We start from the raw sequence: 23,727 nt of genomic DNA on the forward strand, positions 1-23,727 counted from the left end.
CGCCCGGTGTACAAGACGAGAATAAAGAAACGTTACCGAGCGAAGACAACGACGACGACAGTGGAGGCACAAAGCGATCAACAGACGACGCGGGGGAAAAAGAGGATATGGCCGGGAGATGGCGACAGGGACGCCGGCACGGAGACTGAGGGGACGAGCGCTCGCTTTCGGAGCGATACGCTTTCGCGACGAGCGAAACCGTCCCGGAATGTGAGGAATGCGGGGTATCCCTTGGAAACGGATGCTGTGCCGTCCGGCGAACGATGCCAGGAGGGAGGATGCGGATCAAAGCGGGCCCCGGCGCGAAAAAAAGGCATTGGGAGGAGATGGAGACTGGGACAAGACGCAGACGGTCGCCTTCCGAGAGGAGAGAGAGTCAGACAGGAAACGGCAACTGAACAGCGAGAAGAGAGAGAAAGAAAAAGAAAAAAAGGCGTAGGAACGAATGCGCTAAAAGTGCACTACGAAGAAAAGTGAAGAGGGATCAGTGGAAAGGGGGATAGCGAAACGCTAGAGTCTCCGAGTGGAAGGTCATACGTGAAGCGAAAAGTGGAGGCGATAGAAAAGCGGCAAGGAACAAACGGAAGCTGTAAAAGGAAGGTCACGGAAGATATTGGGGCCGCAATGGCGGCTTTGCTGCGAGGTGCAGAGTCGGAAGGCGAAAAAAGGAGTTTGAAGAAAGGCTGTGACGGTCACGCTGCTCCCAGTCGTCAGCCGCGCTGTCGCCTTTAGAAAGCATGGATATGAGTCGATACACTCATGTGCGAACACTGACATGCCATGCATCCGCCTTGTGCCCTTTTTTTTTACTTTTTTCTTTCCGCAAGAATGGGTTCAGCATTGTATCCACCCCTGGGAACATGGTGTGTTGAAACCGTTGATACGCATGCAGCCGTTTTTGCCGCACTTATAAGGCATTGACATCCGCTGCTTAACCCTTTACTAGAAAAGTATGGACGAATTTGAAGGCGCGACATGTTCTCATGGAGTGGCGGGTTAAGAACATACTTGCTAGCGCAAGGTAAGAGCGATTCTACATGATTCAGTGTGCTCTTCGTCCTGCAGTAGCTTGACTCGGCTGGCGATTAAGAAGGCAGGTGAGGACGGCACAAAATTTATTTGATTTCATTTAATGGATGATTGCAGTATAGGCCGTGCATTAATATTGCGAGGACACTTTGGCAACTAAAGTGCTGAGAAGCGAAAGCCGAGGACACTATTGAATGACGACTTCCGGTGGATGTCACGTCACACCGTTGCCATGGCTATATCGATACCCAAATTATACATCTTTCGGGGATCTTAAGTGTTAATTACGCTTAATTACTCATTTTCCCATCTAATTGGACACAAATGTGATGTTTTTCCGACCATTCTGTGATAATCTTCACTATGCCGTGACGACTTCCGATGGATGCGACGTCACACCGTTTGTGTGGCTATATCGACGTCCGTGCTATTTTGACGCAATTTCTACATTTTTGCCTATAATTGATTCACCAATTACTCTACAGTCATCAAACTTGGCTTCTAGGTTTATTTTTTCCTCCTCTATCTGAAGCAACCATTGGTTTTCTTCTATCTCTTTTAGTTCCCGAGTTAAACGCGTACGACACGCTTTGTTAACGGACCGACGACAGTATGAGCCATTATAGGCTTTCGCCTTAATATTGAGGTTGTGAAACAATGAACGAATACATAGCGTACGTGTTACAAGCTTGCCGCTCTGAACGGGACGCTGTGCTGTCGTAGCCCACCTGCGGGTATACCATGCTTGTTCACCAGCACACTGAAGCTCTGTTCACCACCTGAAGAGGTTCTCACATATGAAAACTTCAAAAAGGCCATTAACATTATTTTCTAACCACTGAGAGTGACCTCCTGCCAATTATATTTGTGGCTATTTTAGAGGAGATGAACGGGCATGTAATCGAAGTGTTTTCTATATCTACATGCATGAATTTTAAAACATAAATGTATTTATGTAAACTGCTGCTCATACAATGCAAGAAGGTCTGCAGTGTCATGTAAATAAATAAATAAAGTATCCCCGGTGAACTGAATATCTCCGAAGTGGGCTCAGTGCGCCTAAATCACGCCTCATACCTTGCCATGGTTTGGTTTGGTTTATTGGGGTTTAACGTCCCAAAGCGACTAAGGCTATGAGGGACGCCGTAGTGAAGGGTTCCGAAAATTTCGACCACCTGGTGTTCCTTAACGTGCACTGACATCGGCCAGTACACGGGCCTCTAGAATTTCGCCTTCATCGAAATTCGGCCGCCGCGGCCGGGATGGAGCCCGCGTCTTTCGGGCCGGCAGCCGAGCGCCGTAACCACTGAACCACCGCGGTGGGTCATACCTTGCCATGTTCAGTGTCTTTGCTCCCTTTCACGATGTCAGTGTGTAAATTAACAGACGCGACCGCCGCACACGACGCTTTTTCCTAAAAAAGTGTTTCCCGTGTCCTCGGCCGTGTGCAGGACGCAATGAGCTGATCGCCAGGTACATCAAGCTGCGGACGGGCAAGACGAGGACGCGGAAACAGGTGTCCAGCCACATCCAGGTCCTGGCGAGGAGAAAAGCCCGGGAGATACAGTCCAAGCTAAAGGTGAGTAGTGGGCCACAAAAGCGGCTGGCGACGTGTGCATGACTGGCGTCAATTGTACAATGCAATATAATCTTTATTCAACATCTCAAGGATGTTTGGAGTGCAGACAAAAAGCCTGATAAAGGCTTGACTAGGCCCGCACCCCAATACATGGCAAACAGAGGCAGCGCACGAAAAAAAAAAGAAAAAAAAGAAGAAAAGAAAAAAAAAACAGCATTTGGATTTTGGGAACACAATCAGCAGTTACTGCTGCAGTGATATATATATTGGTTGCGAAGGCATCGAAACGTCGAGTCGAATAAATATGTTTCCTTTAACGAAGCGTATACTGCGCTATATATATAAGCGCATAAAGCAGACTAATAAGTGACAGTGAAACATACGCCAGTCCAAGATGTGCATACATCAATAAGACATACGTGCAGGTAATGAAATTATTCACATAACATATAGAAGCGTGCACGAACTTAGACTCCCGTATAAGATGGTTGAAATACGTCTGGGGGAAAAAAAATAAAAAAAGCTGATTCGCTTCCTGGCACCGACCGCATCGGGCGGAAAGCCCACCGTTGTGCCATATCACAGTACAGTCTTGGTCAAAAGTCCTAAGGCCACAGCGTTCAGCTGCCTCTAAATGAATGTTCTTAAGATGAACCGTGTAGCGGATCATTCAAAACATAAGTCAAGCAGGCGGCTTCTCTACATCCAGAACTAGAAACCTTCTGCTAGCATTTCAAGGTCCTTCGGTCTTTAATAGTGTCGTAATGGCTCTGTTATGGGGCTGAAGCGAAAAGCCGTTGGCCTGAAGACCTTTGACCAAGACTGTACATTTGTGGAAGCAAGCGTAAATGGGAGGGCTTTCTTGTTCCTGATGAGAGTTCGGTATTTACTTGGGCTGTTTCAGGCCAGTACTATAGCGTCTGTGAGTCATGATAGCTGACTGTACAAGTGAACCGCTGGGAGCTTGCAATAGTAGAATGGATAGTTGGGCTAACTGGCACGTGTTCATTTTGGGTAGAAAACAGCGCGAACGGACGACAGACAGAGAACAAGGAAACGCACAGACGAGCGCTGACTCGCAACTACCATCTTTTTATTTAAAAAAAAGGCATATTTGTAGCTAACAAACACATGACCTAATGGCTCCCGCGCACGTGCCCAGGGCACAATCTAAGAACGGCATCATGGGTCGGTGGCTAAAGATTAAAAGTGCTTGCAGATTAAAACTGAAGTACATCGTAAGCCGCTGAGGATATCTGATTATCTGGCGTGAGCTCAAGGCTGCGCAATGATCAGTATCTTCGTGTGGGCTAGTCGGTTAAGCATCATTATAGGAGGCGGCGCAAAGGAAACCAGGACGAAAGGGAAGAGACATATACCACAGGACGAGCGCTGCGCAATGACCTTGCTATTGACGCCAGCGGCGAAATTCTATTGAATACAAGGCCGATATAACCAGTGCGCCATTTCCGCTACGAAAGTGGACCAACCTATATGAGGTATGCGCTCAAGCCACAGTGGTCGCCATTTTGGCGTCCATGCACACGTTGAAAGGCTACGGCGCGTCTAATCGGCCTTCTCCGGCATGCACCGCTGAAACTGGGCGTTGGACGCCAAAACGGTACCCGCGACGTCACGTGGATACCTCCTATAATATCACCGTTGCGTCACACGTCCTCTCGTAACCCGAGTCCTTCTCGAGTTGGCCGGCATGTCATGTAGGCACCAATATGTTTCCGTCGTAGCCTCTGGCATTGAAAGCTGTTGAGTGGCCACTGAATATTTGGTCAGTGTCAACTGCACTTCATTAATCATAGAATTTCGGTTCAAGACTTGCCACGCATACCGCTGGGAAATCTTTTCTTACTGAAAACTGCCACGTAAGCAAAGTTTTTCATCGGCCTATATTGAACATGTCAAGCCGAGCAATGCGGTACTGCAGGCAGAGAAGTGCAGTTCGAACTCCACGAGTTCGAAAGTAAGAAAAGAATTCTTTTCAAGGCGGGGCCATGACGTAGACATGTGACGCACTCCACCAGACACCACGACTCCGGCTAACATCGGAGGAGGAAGGGTGCTTTTCCCTTGCGGAGCCTACTCGACGAGGCGCGCGCGAGAGAAAAATCTCGAGGAGGGAACGGAAGGAGAGGAGCATGACGAGGTAGCTTGATTGCGATGACTGTAACTGCGCTATTAAAGAGCGTTTCAAAAAATATTTGCGGCCGCGCCGTCCGGGGACGATGCCTCGCTACGAGAGAGGTAGAAAATATTTTTGACCAGGAGGTGGGCCCTTTAAGGAAAACCTTCCCGACGTCTCGTGGTAACTCCAGAACAGAAGTATTGGCGACAAAGGACCTGAGCACACCAGTGTCTCTCTTCTCATGTGCGCTGCCAAATTGGTGCGCTGGACTTCGGTTGTTAACCGCTAGAGGGCCGAAGAACTCGTCCATGTATCCAGCACTCCCTCCAGAGAACGGCTCCATTACCGCAGCGAGACATCGTAGTTGGTTAACGTCTCTGGCGAAGACGCGGACGCCGCAGCTTTGTTTACCGTTTTCGCGAACCGAACAGTTCCGCGAAAGTCTGTTTTGGCTCGCCCGTATATCTGTTGAGCGCGGCCGCGCTTCTATGCAGCTGGGTTAAGGGCCGCCACAGTCAATCATCCCCTCTAAACAAGTGTCTGGCAAACCATCGTTTTCTATATATACGGCAGGCGAGCTAGCGGAGGCTTCGCGTTTTCGTAACCACTGTTCGAGGCTATGCTTTTTTCTGTATTTGGTCTCGTTCCTTTTTTTTTTTTTTTTCACTCCCCTTTCATTCCGGGTGGTCTCACCACCGTGTGACGAAACGGAACGCTGAAGACTTCTTGCTTTAGCTCCCCTGAAAAAAAAAAAAAGGAAATAACAAAAAGAGTCTGCTAAAAAGTTCACCTTTTTTTTTTGGCCTGTTTGAAAAGCGCAGTCTACGATGACACTGACACAAAGCCAGTTTTCGTATTTTTACAAATTCATAAAAAAGCTCCAGCGTTCGAGGAAGACAGCTTTCTTTGTCTTTACTCTCGGAAACAAAACTTCTCTTCAGGCCTCCAGTCGGCTGTTTACTTTTAGGTGTTTCTTTTCTTTTGAGGTGGCGCGAAACTTCTGGCTGTTGTAAAAAAAGTAAGCCTCCGGTCTCGTATTTTGTTTCTCCCACAAAGACCTCCCGAGCGTTGCCAGTTGGCACGGGTCCGTAACAACGTTGCCGCAGGAAAAGGCCTGTTCTCTCAGCCGTTGCAGAAGCCCGTTGGCCCCATGCTGTTCACGTGCTCCGTGCGGGAACTCTTGCGTGTTGTTCTTTTTTTTTTGTATATTTCTTGCAAGGCGTCTTTACTACGCCAGCCCGGGCGCGCTAGACATCATTCATACGCGTCCAAGGTTAGGCACGCCTGTCAGCGCCTTTATCTCACAAAGAGCCGGGCATTTGAATGGTGGGAGCTCAAAAAAAAAAAAAAAGTAATTTTAAGAAACCTGTTGGCAAGGTTCTCCTGGTGTAATTTATAGCCACTCTCAATACTGCTTCTGCGCGTACTTGTGTGCGCTTACAAAATACGGGCCCACGAGACAGAAAAATAGATGAAAGTACGATTTATTACACTTTGGCCGACGTGACAATGAACTTGTCCTCAGTTGCAGTAAATGTGCGTCAGTGGGTTTGCGCGCCGAAAACTATTTCGACCGTGATTGTCTTTTAATATTTATCTTATGTGGCTGGATACGTTTCCGTGAGTGCCGGCATGTTTGCGAGCTGAAGCATGCAAGCATATATGTGGCTTCCGCTATTTTTCGCGGTGAGAGCAGTTCTAAGGAGCGAGCCGATTGACGGATTTTTTAGACGCTCCGCTAGTGTCGACGGCGCTGGAGGTTCGCAGGTGTTCAAAATTAAGGCACATCACAGTAACGTAGAGAGAACAGGCGACAGACGCGATCGATTTGATAGACAGATCGCTTTTGCGGTGATCCTTAGCACCAGAACCCCCATTTTTGTCTTCAGCTAGGTCAGAAAAGATGGAGCGTTTAAAGGCACCAGGAAATGGTATATGCTGAGGTTAGGAAGAATGCACTAGCGATCGGTATTGCAGCACACGTCAGCGGATTGCAAAAATTCTATAAGCGAACTTCATTAACTCCGATGACATCGGCGATTGGTAACGATGCTTCCCCCCCCCCCCCCCCCCCTTCAACTTATACACGCCGATGCTCCAGAAAACAGAGAAAGAAAACAGGTCGGGTCTAGCCCTCCGCGCCTCGTCCGCACCCACACCAATCTGGGCAGGCCCAACGAGAAGGCTCGCCCAGGCTGCCCACTTACGTCATCGGGGTAGGGGACGCGAGGTGAGGTGTCGCCCTAATCGGTTGCAAGCTACTGCGAGTGGCTACTCGCAAGACCACCTCTACAGATATCTTGCCCTAGATTATGACCATCAAAACCATTTCAGGGTCCATTTAAAGATATCCTTCTCATGCTTGAAGATATTTGGGTATGCGCTTATCAACACATTGCACATTAGTTTGTTGTAAAACCAAAGGTTTCTGGAGTGACTTAGGCATGTGACTTGTGAAAACTTGTCTTCGGCAGGATTGTAGAATGTTTCCTTTTGGTAGGAGAGTGAAGGGGGGGGGGGGGGGGGGGTATGCAAGCGCACACACGCCCCGTAAATGCATTCGTACGTGTGGTTGTGCGCGCATATGTTATTTGTTGAAAGACACACGTCCCCAAACTCGTTGCACGAACGCAGTTATGTCGTGAAGCAGCGGAACATGCGGCGTACTTCTAGCAATTTTGTAGCGTGAGGTACATTGGCCACAGTCCGTCCGTTTCGCGTGCTCCCTCCGTTGACCATACTGAGCATGCGCGAGGAGCGAGTGACGTCACTGCGCACAGATGGTGCGCCTCGCTGCTGCCGCCGCCGGCGCAGAGCCACGTTACGTCAGTACTTACGCTATGTATATCCTGGCATAGCAGAGCTAAGCCAATGCCAATTTTTTCAGTCTGTTTTTTTATTTAATTAAGAGTAACATACACGCACGCAGACGCGTGCACGCACCATACTTTTTTTTCCTGTGTGGTAAGTGCAATGTGAAAGCGAACATTCAGTTTGTTAATAAGAAACAAGTTCGTTGTAACTTTTGCACTGAAAGTTATACTGTGTTGCGCATATTGTTTCACAACTATTTTTCTCATGAAACGCAAGACTAACTAGAGGCGGAAGGGAATCTTCAAGCCGGTAGCCAACGCTTCGTCAAGAGGAATTGTTTTCAACTGCTCCCTCCTGCCTCCTCCGCACCTTGTGTTTGAAGAAGCACATTTTCCCTACGTTTTCTGTGGTGTTTAAATAGCGTTAGTAAAAGTAATTGGAGAAAAGAAAAAAAAAAGCCCGCTTCTCGCTCACACTTATGCAGTGATCATTGGTTGTATATGCTTGTTTATCTATGTTCGCCTCCGTGTTGCCGGTACCTGCGCATCTAACCACCTTTTTTTGGGCTCTCAAAGGCACCTCTCGAAGGTGTATTGACCCTTCGCGAATATTTTCGCATCCCCTGCAGCTCGCCGTTAAGAGAGGTAGTCGCTGCTATCGCCCGCGTCTTATTGATACCGGCGCTTTTGTTGCGCCCTTCCAGGACACGGCGGCGAAGGAGAAAGCGCTTCAGTCTCTGACGTCGCTGTCTTCGGCGCAGATTGTGTCGGCCACGGCCATGCAGAACAAGGCCAGCCTGGCCTCCCTAGTTCCTCCCGTCAGCTACACTGGAGCACCGGTGAGTTCCTACGGGCTGCGCAGCCTCCTTTAAAAAAAAAAAAAAAAAAAACGTGCTCGTCCGTGCAGTCCCAATGGGCACTGAAACTCCCATGGACGTCTCACAAACGTCTTGGAGGTCTCACAAACGTCTTGGATGTCTCACGAACGTCTTGGACGTCTACAGGACGTCTAAGGCAGTTTCAGTGCCCATTGGGGTGCCGTGCCACGGAAGATTGCGAGGGATGAGGCAGGTCTTAGGCCTTGGATTTGTAAATTCTCTCATAGGGATAGGCCGCCGCGGTGGCTCAGTGGCTATGGTGCTCGGCTGCTGGCCCGAAAGACGCGGGTTCGATCCCGGTCGCGGCGGGTGAATTTCTTTGGAGGAGAAATTCGAGGCCCGTTTACTGTGCGATGTCAGTGCACGTTAAAGAACTCCAGGTGGTCGAAATTTCCGGAGCCCTCCACTACGGCGTCTCTCATAGCCTTAGTCGCTTTGGGACGTTAAACCCCATAAACCAACCTCATAGGGATAGCTGGGCGCAAGAGGAACTTCCGCTGTATAGACTTCATGGGAACGAAAATGCAGGCGATCGCGATCGATAGTCAGGTTGGAGATTACGGCGCGCGGTAAGCTGTAGTGGTAGCGGCACGCGCTATGCTAAAAGTCTCTCTTTGCTGGCACGGGTGGCCGCGGCGGGCGGAGGACAGTGTTAACTGAAGTTCACTGGAAGCAGATTTTATAACTGGCCTTTGTCCTGCAGCTCAGGCGAGATGTTGTAATGGTTAGGGACCCCCACCTGGAGTAAATGGCGTCGCGGTCGGCACAGATTTGTTGTCGAAATTCCGCCCCCTGCCGGCAAGTGAGGACTTTATATGTAGGCAGGCTCGTGGGCCATAAGGGATATATCTGTGGTCGTTTGATACAGGTATGTCTACAGAGCGGACGCACAAATGGGGAAGGGCTGTGTTAGCTGTCACTGTCGTTTCCTTGTCCTTAAGGAAGATGAGGGTCGTGGGAGTTTTTTCTATTCATTATTATTGTGGCCTTTTGTCATTTGTCAGCATTGCATGCCTTTCATATCAACGCTGAAGGAGCACATAACTTCTAAGCTGTCAGACTGACGTCGTACATAGTTTGCAGCGACGTCACAGCGGCTGTCATCTTTTCCTAATTCGCTATTCACCAACCGGTTACTTTTTATGGCAATGCAGCAGTGGATAGGCAGGTAAGGGGAGACGATCCTTCGTCCCCGGTGCTGTGAGGTGTCGGTTGTTCATTGCTGGGGCTAGTGGCCCCTAGGAGTGAATAGGAGAAGTTGGAGAGGGGATGCAGGCTCGCTAGGGCTGTAGGGCCCACGCCCTTCGACAGGGGGACAAAGGAGCGTTTCCGCCTTAGGCCCTGCTACCCAAAGATGGCGCCCTTGACGTCACGCGAAAACTACCCATTGAGACCAGCGACGGTGTGATCGAAAAATGAATTGGGGTAGCAGTGCTTATATTAGACACCTTTAGCATACCGTGTACCGTGTTACCGTTACCGGAATGCCGGGAGCCCGCCCACCGCTACTATGCGCGCGCTGATTGGTAGCGATTAGGCACGCGCGCATGCATCTGCCAGGTACCTGGCGCCATCTATCGCCGTCAAGGCGATGTGCGCATACGCACTGACGACGCGCAGGCGCCGGGTGCTACGTTAACGGTAGCACGGTACTCAAGCAAAACTTGTTGCTGGGCGAGTTGGTGCATATTTTTCGTCCTGTCTTCCTTTCACGTGATTGTTTTATGCGGCGCTAACGTTTACCGAAGAAGGTAGCACGGTACACGATATGCTATAGGTGTTATGGGCGTACGGCGCGTGCATCCGACTTTGGTGTTTGCTTTACCGTGAAAAAAAAAAACAAACAAACAAAAGACAGTAGTCTCGCTAGATAAACATGTTTCCTTGCTGACAGGGTTATGCGCTCCCTCTTCTCGCTGATACCTATCTCTCCAGGCACTCCGGAGAATTCCGGTGTCGAGTGCTCTTCGGGGCCATGATTCCGAGCGTCGTTCGACACGAGGCGCGGCTCTGTCACTCATCGCGTGTGCGCACCTTGATCTTGCTTCGTATGCTTGCGCCAGCGGCACTGGCTCTGAAGTGGGGGGGCTCCCGCTCCTTTAACTTATCGCGCCAAGTGGGCAAGCGAAGCACGTTACTAAGAACGCCGCGGCGGTTGCGGCGGCGGTCAGACACGCGACGAACGCGGAACACAACCCGTTCTGAGGGGCGCCACGTCAACTCTCGGCTACTTGACGGCATATAGGTAGGGATGCCTGTTGCTTGACCCACTCACTTTCGAGGTTTATTCCTTCTTTTTTTTTTTTTAAATTGTGACGATAGCTGCCAGCAGTTAAAAAAAAAAAAAAAACTCCCGCCGCCGGAGAATTAAGGCGGGGGTCCTACGGCTGCGCGGCCTCGGGTCAATTTTCGCAATTTTTGGGCTAGCGCTGTATTCATCCCGCCTATGATAGAAAAACAGTTTATAGCTCTTTAGAAAGATAAATGCGTTTGCGTTTCAGCGGCATGCTTTGTAAATAGCAATAATTTTCTGGTTTGGTTTGGTTTATGGGGTTTAACGTCCCACGAAACGCCGTAGTGAAGGGCTCCGGAAATTTCGACCACCTGCGGTTCTTCAACGGGCACTGCCATCGCACAGTAGACGATCGCTTCTCGGAACCTTTTTGGCTAAGATAAAGTGTGTAATAATTTTCTGTAGGAGTGGATGGAGTAAGCGAAAAGACATAGTACATGAAACAAATTTTTTTTCAACTTGCCTGTTTGCAAGATGTGTTTGAGAAAACCTGCTGCACCTAAAAGGGGGCAGCTTCTTCAGCATTGAAACGAAATGATAATCTGATAATCGGTACTTTTGAGAGAGGTTTTTGGTTCAAGTGAACAGTTACCTAGGACCGGTGCTCAAAAAAAAGTGACGAAAGTGGTGGATATTAGGAGCTCAATAGCTTTCTCATCCAACTGGTGAAAACACAAGCACATTTGGCACATTTATGGATTGCGCATATTCCTTTAAGTGTGCAAAATTCCATTGAGATGCACTTAACAGTTCTTTAGGTTTTGTTGTTCAGAGTTAACCGTCACCGCCAAAATGCGACCCATGGCTGTCTTGCACCATGTTGCCAGACCTCTGTGTGCACAGTTTTTGGCAATGACAGTTAACTTTGAATAAAAAGTAATGTTAATACCAAATGCAGCCTGAAGAAGTTTTGCACACTTAACGGAATATGCGGATTCGACAAATGTGTCAGATGTATGTTTTTTTGGTCCATAATAGAAAAAGCTATTGGTCCCTTAAATGCGTCATTTAAAAAAATTTTTGGTCTTTTTTCTGCACCACTGTAAATGACTACCCACTGCAGCCAGAAACTACTCTCAGTGCACCGAGATTAACATTTATTTGAATTCTGAAGAGGCAGCTCCTTTTTTGGTGCTGTAGTTTTTCCAAAACGTATACTGTAAGCAGGTAAGTTGAACAAAAGTGTTGTTCTATGCACCACGTTTATTGCTCACTCCATGCTTGCTAACGAATGCTGATGCTAATAAACACAGGCCTTTAAAACATACACTTATCTTCTTAATGAGCTAAAATTTGTGTTTCTATATTAAGCTGGAGGAGTACAGCGATCATGGAAACATAGTGAAAAATTGCTAGCGGGATCCCTTCCTAAAGGACTCATCGAGTGGTTTGTCTAATCCCCAGTAATTATGCTAACAGGGCTGACTGTATGACCAAATTTTTTTTACTATGTCACTCCACGTCATTTTTTTTGCCCTCTTTTGCCAAAGCCTTGCAATATTGTCATTCCTTTTGTGTCTACACTCTCATCCCCGTGATCACCAGTTGTATATTTTGCTTACGACACGTCTTGCCATCTTTCATCTGCCTCCTAATTTTGATTGGAACATGCTGAACTTGCATCTGTTCTTTAATCCACGTTGATCTCTTTTCATCTCTCTTTGTTGATACCAGTTGCAAAACTCCACTTTGAAATCCTCCAATATTTTGTGATAAACTTTCAAAAATGGGTACACGTCTGCCTTCATGAACAGCAAACTGTGGCTCCAGTGTCTATATCACTGGCCTGCAGTTTGTTCATTGCGTACACTTCATTTGCCTATTCATAGCGAAATTACGACCTGCTGACCTCCAAATTTGGTCCAGTCAGCTTATCTATTTTATAATAGAAGACATTAGGGAACATTAAGTAATAGCATGATTATTTACCATGCGAAAATCTTTTCCAGCCCAACTGGTTTATGGAACAATTTCCAGTGGGTTCCCGTTGGAACCATCTGGGTTCCACTTGGTTCCAACTGGAACCAGCAGGAAATTGTTCCATAAACCAGTTAGGCTGGGAAAGATTTTCACCAGGGTATGCCAAAGTTTATTCATGCCAAAGTTTATTCAGAACGATGCCACTGCTGCATGCTGCGATGAGTGTTCACAAAAAATGGGAATTCTTGTGTGAAGGTTCAAAATTTGCTCTTGTAGGACGATAGAAAGAATTTTTTTGGAGTGCCTTTATTCTTCATAAATCTATTTTCCTTTTCCTTTTCCAGTTTTGGCAATCACCTCTTGGTCAGCCTGGAACATCTGAAGAGTAAGTTATCAGACCAAGACGAACTTCCCTTGCATTGCAAAGCTTCTGAGAATGCTGTATAGCTTTTTTTTTTGTAGCCATATGGTTGTGCTTGGGCGGATCTCAATTAGTAAGTGGATTCCTTGCTTCCAGCTGGAAAATGTCCTCCTTAAGCTAGCTCAAGCTGAAATCTCTTAAAAAGGCCATTTTAGAAACTCCAAAAGTGCGTTTCCAGCTGGAATTATTCTTTCTATTTTCATGTGGAAATATCACTAAAGGCAACATTGAGCACACTCGGTAGTGTGCCTTCTTCTGATATGTCACCCTGGTGGGTTTTCCTGTGCTGGTCTTCGAGTAGGCACTCTGATGTGGTATTGGGGAGAGATGCGGGCACTACTGGTGAATCACCGTCAATATTTTCCTTGAATGGGGGTGAAACGTCCAGTAGTTTCTTATGTGTATGTGTGCCTGTGCACCTATTAATAAGACTGAAGAACCACAGAAAAAACACAGGCAGTTGAAGCGGGTAACACAAGATGGCTACATTGTTCCATTCCCATGTGCTGTGGTTTCTTGCATTTCTTTAGGCCTATTATGTCTTGCCAACTGGCCTACAGTCTTACTCAACTAAATCAATGTCCCTAATGTGCATGGCTGGGCCGTGCACCAAGTGAAGCCATTGTGCCCGACTGTGACACCTAGTTAGGTCCTGAGACTTATGCCCCCCTCTCCCCCTGGTGTTGCAGCGTCAAGCCCTTTGCGTCCCAGCCCTATGCTCTGCAGAGCCCCAAGGCTCCCCCCGGCAGTGGTGGTGCGGGTGTCGACCTGCTGCCACCTCCGCACGGCGGCATGACGCCCTCCTGGGAAGGCCGCTCCATCGCCACCCACAAGTTGCGCCTGGTCGAGTTCTCCGCCTTCATGGAACTGCAGCAGGATGCTGACACGGTAATGGTAACGGTCGTTTTCTTTTGTTTCGTCTCTTCTGCGACGTCAACTGCGAGTGATAGAGTTATGCAGCAATCACTGTATAGGGAACTTTTGGGGTACCTGTCGCAATCCTGTCGAACCTCGATACAAAAGCCACACTTGTACCAAAAAACTTCGTTAAGTCGCAAATTTCATTAAGCCGGGCCCCTATGTTTCAGCAGTCCAAATAAAGTTACAGGTTCTTAGAACTCTCCTGGTGGATGGCACCTTGTAAAACAGTATGCTCTTGACGATATGATTATGGTTTATCCGAAGTTTGTGATGATAAAAATTTTAAAACTGTCTGAATCGGAGTGTATTATGAAATACTTTAGAGGTCGGGATGATGGGTGACACAGAACCATGAACCACGAGGCGGTGCTTGGCAACGAGTGCATGGTGATGATGATGATGCCGTTCAAGAGGGACTACTCTGCAACAGGTTGTGATGGCGACTAAGGTCGTGTGACCTAGGTGGCCCATCTAGGTTGTTTCTCCGCGGATTTTTCATTCACAACACTGACGACGATGCTGGATTTTCTGCAGCATGGGAGGCTCAATGCTATCGTGCTGAGAACTGGTATATTGTACCCCGAGCACTAAACGTTGCCTGTGCCTATGGCAGGCGGCAGGCTTCGCCGCACTACACAAATGGCCGGTGGTGTAGCGCACCAACTGGGGGTTTTATAAGTATGCGACAAATGGCGCAGTGGTACGTTTTGCTCTACAGACTGAATCCCGTTGCCGATCAAATCGGCCTTGCTTTAACATCTCCCAGCCATTCTGGTTAGCTTAATCGATAGAGCGAATGCCCCGGGCAGGTTGGATCCCTGTACAAAGATGAATTTTTCTTCAACTACAAAGTTTTAGTGGAAACTATCGGCCTTCACTTTGTATCGGTATGGCTGCGTTGGCAGCCCGGCCAGTCTTGTGGACCATGACATAAAGCATCTGCTTCTCTACCTAAATAAAAAAGTAAAATAATAATAAACAATGAGATTATTGCCCTTGCTGAATCCTTGTTCAAAGGCCTTATTGAAAAGTCCTTGAATACTTGCGAAGGCCGTGTTGAAAGGTCAGAAATAAATGGTGCAAATAGTGCAGCCGGTTACACAGCTGAAATCTTCAGATAAGAGATTGCCTGAATAATCTGAAATGAGATTGATATGTCAACAGGTGGATTTATAGTAATACTGTAGTCTAAAGCAGTGTTGTACTGTTTTCTTTCCAGTGTAACAAGCATCTGTTTGTGCACATTGGTGGCCCACCTACCTATGCAGACCCACTCCTGGAGGTAGGTTCAATTGCTACATTGTCCTGAAACCATGTGCCAAGTCGTCATTTTTAGTTGTGTGCACCATGTGCAATCCAGTGCATGCTCGTGAATTTTATTTCAAAGAAATGCTGCTTCTTATACTTTCTTCACACCCTCAAAACACGTGTCACAACCATATTGATTAAGCGTTCTAAAATGACAACCTAAGACTGATAATCAGAGATTTATAATCACATTGGTCGAAAAGCTGGCATGAATGTAGTGATGACTGCTCCTAATAAACTGAAAAGTCTGTGCAGATGAGTCAATTCCGACCCGACCAAAAAGAAGCAGGGAAGCACGATAAAGCGTCGAAGCCCCTTTGTGGAGTGTACTGAAGGCCTTGTTTATTCGTTGCCAGTGACCTGTGGGAAACAATACATAGGGCAGACTGGCAGGTGCATGAACGAAAGGCTACTAGAACACAAAACTAATTTCGAGCAAGCTTGCAGGAACCTAGGAATTCATTGCAGAGATTGCCCTTCAACAAGTGGTGCACCTGATTTCCAAAAATGCAGAGCCTTGGCTAATCACAAAGACCAGTTAGTCCGCGAAATAATCTAGGCAGCTTTGATAGCGAGGCTGCATGACGATTGTGTCAGCACACCGTCTGTTGCTTTAACAAAGAAAGAATTCGTCATGTTAAAAATGTGACTATAAATCTCTCTGATTATAAGTGTTAGATTGTCATTTTCGAACTCCTGAATGATATGGTGGTAACCCATGTGTTTTGAGGGGGTGAAGAAGGTATAAGAAGCAGTGTTTCTTCGAAATAAAAATCAGTTGTAAGTCAGCGCTTGTCTCTTGTCTCGGTGTTTTGCGCTGTTCCATCACAAGTGAGTAACAAACATTCCCAAGCTGCTGTCCTGGATGCTTATGAAGTCTGATTGTTTTCTTTTTTTTTGAGCAGTTATATTGCCTATGTCCACGGCCATAGAGTGCTTGCATGTTGATATATGTGCATCAGTTGCAATGTACAACAATTTTCCAAAATGGCTATCAGAAAGATCGTATGCGGTGTTTGGTATAAGCTATAGTTCCATAAAACAACAAGATCAGTTTAGTTACCAGTTTGCTTAGTCTCTACTCTGGGAAATGATAGATACAGAAAATGCATATGCACAGGTGGGCAAAAAACAACCAGGCTAGACAACGAATTTGTGGGATTTTACGCATGATCTGTCATGCACACATGATTCTTCAAGTGTGCAACATTCACACCTGCAGAATTACATTTCTTTTGCACACCTAGGATGCCAACAAGACATGCCTGATTTAAGCTTTTTGTCACTTTATAGCAACCATACTTTTGTTTATGATGGACTAAAGGAATAATCAAGCACTAAACATGTGGTGGCAAGGAAATGTTGCCAGCCTCTTGGGGTTGTTTTACTTTCTTTCTGTTTTGTTTTCCTTCAAGTTTCAATTCTCTTCCCCCGTTTCTCTTCCCCAGGCTGTGGACATCCGGCAAATCTATGACAAGTTTCCCGAGAAGAAGGGGGGCCTTAAGGAGCTGTATGACAAGGGTCCTCAGGACGCCTTCTTTTTGGTCAAGTTCTGGGCCGATCTCAACACAAGCATTCAAGACGAAGCTGGCGTCTTTTATGGCGTCACTAGTCAGTGAGTGTCATTGCCTTGCTCTTCGAGTGCACCTAGCGCTTACAGGTGAACCTTTTTTATAGCAAATAGGTAAAGAAAAGCATAAAATAATTCGATATAGCTCAAATTTGTAGTATAAAATTTAATCAAGAACGCACGCAAGAGTATGCGCACTTTAATCAGTGAAGGGACTGAGGTTACTTTTACGAGAAGAAGTGGGAGACTTTTCGGAAACTTTAGCACGATTTCAAAGGCACTTGCGCTGTTTCTAGAAGCCCCCTCGAAAAACAAAAACAAGTGCCAGTTAGGTTGGCTTTCCCGCACTGCACCACCTGCAGAAAATGGCGGCTGGCTTAGCGCCAACTAGGGCGGCTTCCCCGCATTGCGGCAGTGTCTCATGCAATATGCTATGTCAGCGGGCAAGCTATCCCTGTTTTTACAACCTCCGTGACAGTGGACATGAGCACGGATTAATTACTGTAAGGCTTCAACCTATGCTGCTGCTTCTGGGGTATGGGGTATTGTTGAATGGGATGCAAGTTAAAAGCGCTTGCCTTGGAACGAACGTTTGGTGCACCACCACACATCACATCTGTTGTGCGGCGAAGCTTGCGGCTCGCCATCGTGGGCTTGCATTCTTGCCATCTCAAGCTTGCAATTTATGGCAAACTGGGTTCAATATATAAAGTGAAAACTGCATGTGGGTGTTACAATTAAAGAGCCAATAATATGTAATATCCATTTTTCTTTGTCAAGATTTGACCGTATTTCACTACTGCCCAGATAAAAATTCCATACTGTGTGTATTATGATTACACCTGTGCTATTAGTTTGCAGCATTCACACATGGGTTGATATTTTGCAACTATATTGGGTGCACTGAATCTATTCAGTTTATGTGCTGCTGCTACACCAACACAACAAGATGAGGCATTCACCGAAGATATGATAAGGCGCTTTATTCTACTGTAATATAATCCATGGTGGTGGCTCACTGGTTATGCTGCTGACCCGAAAGACACAGGTTCAATCCCGGCCATGGCAGTCGTATTTCGATGCAGTTGAAATTCTAGAGGCCTGTGTGCTCTGAAAACTTCCACTGCGGCATCCATCATAGCCTGAGTAACTTTGGGACGTTAAACCCCATCCAATCAAATGAAATCTACTGTAATATCATAAAACCATTACGAGTTGTAAGATACAAGAAGTATCAAATAAAATCAGTGGCAATTGGATTTGTTTGTATGGGTTCTGACTTGAAATTCTTCAACATCACAGCTATGCTTTTCTCTTTGAATAGCCTGCTGACACCCCCTCTTTGATCAAATATCTTGTCTTGTGGGAATGTCTGTGACCATCGAGAATGGAGAACAGGCCGTAAAAATTTTCAAAAAGGCATGCCAGTAGCAGAGCTGCTACCATGATGATCTTGAGCTGCTATCTTACACATGCAGCAGCCATGCTTTCGCCAGATCGTTTTCTCTTGCACATTGTACAACTAGCCTTTGTGAATCTTAAGGGGGGACCCTGGTCTTCGAAAAAAAATTTTTATTAATGAAGTCACAGTTATGAAATTTCCAGGCCACATGTAGTTTTGTGCGCTGATTCTGGATATGTCATTTAATTTCGTGTAAAACAATTCCTTGAGCACTTGTGCAATTTTTATCCAAGTATTTTGGGAAAAGTTTTGTAGAAAATTTGCTGCAGGAAACTCGCTGAAATGCATGCCATTGGGTTCTCTTGACACCAAGGAATACAATAAGGGTAAAATTATCATCCTGACTATCATAGAACTTGAGTTATAGAGTTTTGAAGTTGTCGCTTCAGAAATGAGAAGAAAAGTGTGTATTCCTGTTTGTGAAGCGACAACTTCAAAACTCTAACTCAAGTTCTATGATAGCCAGGATGATAATTTTACCCTTATTGCATTCCTTCATGTCAAGAGAGCCCAATGGTATGCATTTCAGCGAGTTTCCTGCAGCAAATTTTCTTATATGCTCTCTCCAAAAGACTTGCATAAAAATTGCATAAGTGCTCAAGGAATTGTTTTACACAAAATTAAATGGCATATCTAAAATCAGCACACAAAAATACATGTGGCCTGAAAATTTCATTACTATATCTAGATTAATAAAATTTTTTTTTCAAGACCGGGGTCCCCCCCTTGCATGCCTTGTGCAGAAGGAGTAAAACTATGTCAGAAGTCTCTCATTATACACCTCATCTCTGTATGCCATGTGTTCGCCTTATCTGTCGCCTTAACTCATCTTGTTGCAATAACACATCATACACTGACATTTGTATTATCATGCTAAAACATTATTGCCTCTTTAAGGTGCTCTGTGCGCAATTGTGTACATTGAAAACTCGCATTTTTTTGTTGGAATGTGCTCTAGGAAGCACCGATTTGTGTATAAGTGCGCATATAAGTGCGGCCCTTATACGCGTTTATACGGTATGTCGCGTGGCGAAATATAGTCGTGAGAAGCTTTAGAATGTGTGCAATACAATTGGCTGCTTTCTCCGGCGTACTGGTAAATAAGTTTGTGATTTTCTCGGTGAAATTTGATTTTCCGGACTGCCCGATTTTTCGATCGTTTTCACGGTCCCTAGAGAGAGCGAAAAATCGGTCGTCGACTGTAATACCTTCTCTATATTTTTTAAATTTCTAGCATCATGTGCATTTTTTAAAAATAAAATGATTTCATGATGCCCAGGTGCTGATTTCACAAGTGCTGATATTTTAATGTTATATTTTCCAGCTAATTGGAGAGTTTGTAAGAAATTTTGTACATGCGTGTAAAAATTAGTTATCAGTGTGTTTCTTTGTAGAACCAACAAATTGGCTTTCGTGAGTCCTGGCTGTGTTATTTAAGCAGAAAAAGATTTGCTTTGGATAGAAATGATAAATGGGACCTGAAACAATTAGGAAACAGCAGAGCTGAGAAGATGGTAACTTGCAAGAAGTGTATTTAAGATAGAGGTATACTTGTACCTAAACAGGGGATATCATGCAATGGTACAGGCAATAAATCCATCTCTCAGAAAGAAGAAAATGGACAGATGACTGGAGTTAAAGCATAATTCAATGCGCAGGTGTCAGATAAGTTTGAGAATCAGAATGGCACAGTGAAAGGGCTTGGGCGATATGACAAAAATAATACAGTGTGCACTTTGGTATTCGAACTTTCTTGACGTATTACGTGAAGAAAATTTGTATGTTTTGGGCTTTTATGTGAGCACACCAATAGTGTTTGCTGATGTATATTAGGTACTTCATAATTTTCTCTAGGTAAACTGTGAGCGCAGTGTAATTGCTGATGCATGCTTTCTATTATGCTGCAGCTGTTGGCGAGGACACAGCAGAATGCTTGCACGCGGAGAAAAATATGCGCACTATATATTAACCCTTTGAGGGTCGAATTATTTTGAAGAAAACTTTCCCAGGTGGTCAAATTACTTTATTGCAGATCTTGAATCTACAAAATGTATATAATCGAGAATAAATAGTAAAAAAAAAATTAGGAACAGTACTTTGGTGACAGCATCACTCACAACTGGAAAATGTTCAATAGAATAGAATAGCAACGGTGATAAGCAAGCTAAGAGCAGCACCAATAAAGATAGATATCAACTTTCGCTGCCTCTGCAAAACAGTGCCCACAAAGAGAAAACACGTTTCGCGCGACTCCGTTACGATCCATTGGCGGTGGCGGAGTGGAAACCGCGTAGGCGGGTTGCCACAAAGAATACCTCAGGAGCAACGGTGATAAGCAGGCTAAGAGCAGCGCCAATAAAGATAGAAATGAGCAACGGTGATAAGCAAGCTAAGAGCAGCGCCAATAAAGATAGAAATCAACTTCGGCAGCCCCTGCAAGATAGTGCTGACAAAAAGAAAACTCAAATTTCGCGCCGCGAAACCAAAACTACAAAAGGGGTGTTGCCGCAGTCTGACAGACTGCCGCCGTGCACAGACTGCCGCCGTGCGAAAGCTAGACATAAGTTCTGCTTATCTCAAAAAAAAGCAGCACAAAATTCAAACACTTCTTGTAAGTCCTAATAGGTGGCAGCACCCCCCAGTGAGCACGCATTGTTCTTTTGGTGCAAAATTTCAAACGGAAGATCGAAACCGTACCCGTACGGCAAAGACCTTGCGGGACAGAAAACCGCCGCCGTACCTATACGGCAAAAACCTTCAAAGGGTTAAATTGCATGACAGTGCTTAGGAGGTGAACTTTACTAGATTCTTACTGCTGCAAAAGGAAGCTATCTTTCATTGTGGCATACTATGCGGAGGCCCTAAAACTAGAAAAAGGGAAGGTTACGTGTGTTGCTTTTTTAAATCTTTCATCCTCTGCATTGTTTGCCACTGTGAATCATCACCAACTTGCTCAGCTAACTGTGCTGTGAAGTTGTCTTTCAAGCAAAGCTGAGAAATTCCCTTTTTGTTTTACAGATATGAAAGTAATGACAACATGACAATAACTTGCTCTACAAAGGTTTGCTCGTTTGGGAAGCAGGTTGTTGAGAAAGTTGAGGTACGTATGTTCTGTTTTTGTAAGAATTGCCTTTTTTTTTGTGGTCTCATTCAACTTGAGTTAGCATACAGAACGCAAGATTTATGACCTCTTGGTACACTGTAAGGGCCATGTTTTGAAAATTTTAGAAGATATTTTAATGTCTGCAATATAGTACTTGCAGTGAACAGTGTGCATATCAATGCAGATCGCGAACCATGTTTGTAGTGTAATATTGTAAAAAGCTGCCTCATAGCTGAAGTGCTACAAATACAGTAAAACTTCATTGATATTTTCCCGGTTGAAATGATTTCTCTGTTCACATGCTCAAAATCGCGGGCAAACGTATCCCATTTAATACATTCCTCGATAACATGATTTGGCATTTACTCTGTTAAAAAAATCAACAGGTTCTGGTCATATAACATTTTTTACGACCAAGTGCTTGAGTGAGCCGAACATGGGGGCAGGAGACATGAGCTTCATGACGACATGAGCACGTGACACAGTCTTCTGCCAAAGTGGCTTCTCTGGAGGGCACAACTGCAAAGGGGAAAAGCATCTGAAAGTAAACAACTAATGTACAAGCGGGTTGTTCTAGTAGTGACATGACACGAAGAGCAGAAACGCAGCTGCTTTTTCACAGCTGTTCAAAACTACAACAGTTTGCTTATATGCAAGCAGGCTCGGTCTGGAGAGCACAGCATTAGGAACAAGAACACAGTGACAGTCAGCCGGTGCGATGCGTTCCATGCAGTGCACTGACGCATAGAGGTGAAGGATCTAAAAACAATGCGCAAGCGATTTCTGCTGATTTCACCATTGCCATCAGCAGACTGGATGCAAATGCGGAATGTAATCTTCAAGTCTTAGAAAAGGAGCTGGTCAATCTTGTTATGAGGTGAAATGTCAGTTCAAAAGTGTACTTCATTCAGCAGTTACTTTTTCAAAGTTAGGTGGTTGCATCATATGTTTTCCTGGATAAGTTTTTCCCCGCATTAACAAAAAAATCATCAATGAGCTTTTGCTGTACTGCAGCTTCTGTCACCAATTCATTCAAGCTCATATCAATTAATTTACCTGGTAGTCATCAGAGTTGTGCTAAATGAAAAAGTTGTGTAGTCTTTTTGTGTCCTGATATAATGGAAATGAAACAAGCTGTTTGCAAGTATTACTGTCAAAACCGATTACGAATTTATTTTTTCTTTCTTTTCAGACTGAGTATGCAAGGTTCGAGAATGGCCGTTTTGTGTATAGAATTCATCGATCACCAATGTGTGAATACATGATCAACTTCATTCACAAGTTGAAGCATTTGCCTGAGAAGTACATGATGAACAGCGTCCTTGAAAACTTCACAATACTGCAGGTAAGAAAGATGCTACACGAAAAATTTAGTAAGACGGCTTTATGTGTAGGTGTCTGCAAGGGCTTACTAATTTTAACTTATTTGGAGATTTGGCGCTCATTACAGAATGCTTGTAATTGCAAGTTGTCTGTGTGGGTATTGCCTTTGTGTTTTTTGAGAGGCAATCATGTTTATGCATGCCACTTTGCTGCCACTGTGATGTTCAGTGAGTAGGCATATGGTCAGTTTAAACATCATTGTCAAAAGTGGAGGTTGTTTGAGTACGTACCGTGTGTGGTGCACATACTTTGTGACGCATAGTGCAGGCATACATTCTGTGCGTTGTATGTGTACTTGAACTCTATTACCCCCAGTGTAATGTATGTGCAAACAAAAAATGATGGAGAACAGAAAGTCGTGGTGCTTTGCATTTCATCACCTCCTGTTTCTGTTGCCAGGTGCCATAACAGTAATGGTCACTGTGGTAAGGAGAAAAAGTGAAAGGACTTAGTATCTCAATAAAAACAACGATTTATTTTATGAAATTTATGTGCACAAGGTATTCTTAATCATTTTGGACTTCGGGAAGCCAAACAACATTCAAAATGGGCTGAAGAACCATGTCTGTCTTATACCATCCTGCCTGATGTGGGTGGAAAAAAAGCACATGGAAGCACAAGCACCCAAAACAGGCTGTAGTTTAATTAAAAAATGGAGAGATGACACTTGAGCTCTCCCATAAGGTTATGATGTGATAGTGCTAATGGGTTAATGCCCATATGAGCGGAATTGGCCATTGTCCACTTTACATTCGTAGATCACTGGGGGTTCTCCTTATGCCATTCCTGGTGCAGGGGTGCAGCGGTAAAGCATTGTGCAACTGCCTCACCTGAGCAGCCTCTTGCAACCAGTTATCAATTTAACTGCCTCCTGCCATATTGGGCCGTTTGTTCACAACCCGGTGGG

At 45.4% G+C, this 23,727-nt stretch overlaps 1 protein-coding gene across 2 annotated transcripts in view; it reads left to right on the forward strand.

Annotated features, from left to right (window-relative positions):
- sd (TEA domain transcription factor 1 homolog scalloped) overlaps positions 1–23,727 on the forward strand; it is a 49,317-nt gene that overhangs the window by 16,440 nt on the left and 9,150 nt on the right. Inside the window, exons 2-9 of one of the 2 annotated variants that reach the window (XM_089560603.1) lie at positions 2,481–2,608; positions 8,266–8,400; positions 12,997–13,037; positions 13,763–13,967; positions 15,214–15,276; positions 16,751–16,917; positions 21,353–21,434; positions 22,630–22,782. In XM_089560603.1, coding sequence (XP_089416729.1) covers positions 2,481–2,608; positions 8,266–8,400; positions 12,997–13,037; positions 13,763–13,967; positions 15,214–15,276; positions 16,751–16,917; positions 21,353–21,434; positions 22,630–22,782 — 974 coding nt within the window. The remainder of the gene's footprint in view (positions 1–2,480; positions 2,609–8,265; positions 8,401–12,996; positions 13,038–13,762; positions 13,968–15,213; positions 15,277–16,750; positions 16,918–21,352; positions 21,435–22,629; positions 22,783–23,727) is intronic. The other variant, XM_089560604.1, reaches the window with a different exon arrangement.

Source organism: Amblyomma mixtum, chromosome 9 (genome assembly GCF_055824585.1).
Source record: "Amblyomma mixtum isolate Tamu chromosome 9, ASM5582458v1, whole genome shotgun sequence".
Lineage (NCBI taxonomy): Eukaryota > Metazoa > Arthropoda > Arachnida > Ixodida > Ixodidae > Amblyomma > Amblyomma mixtum.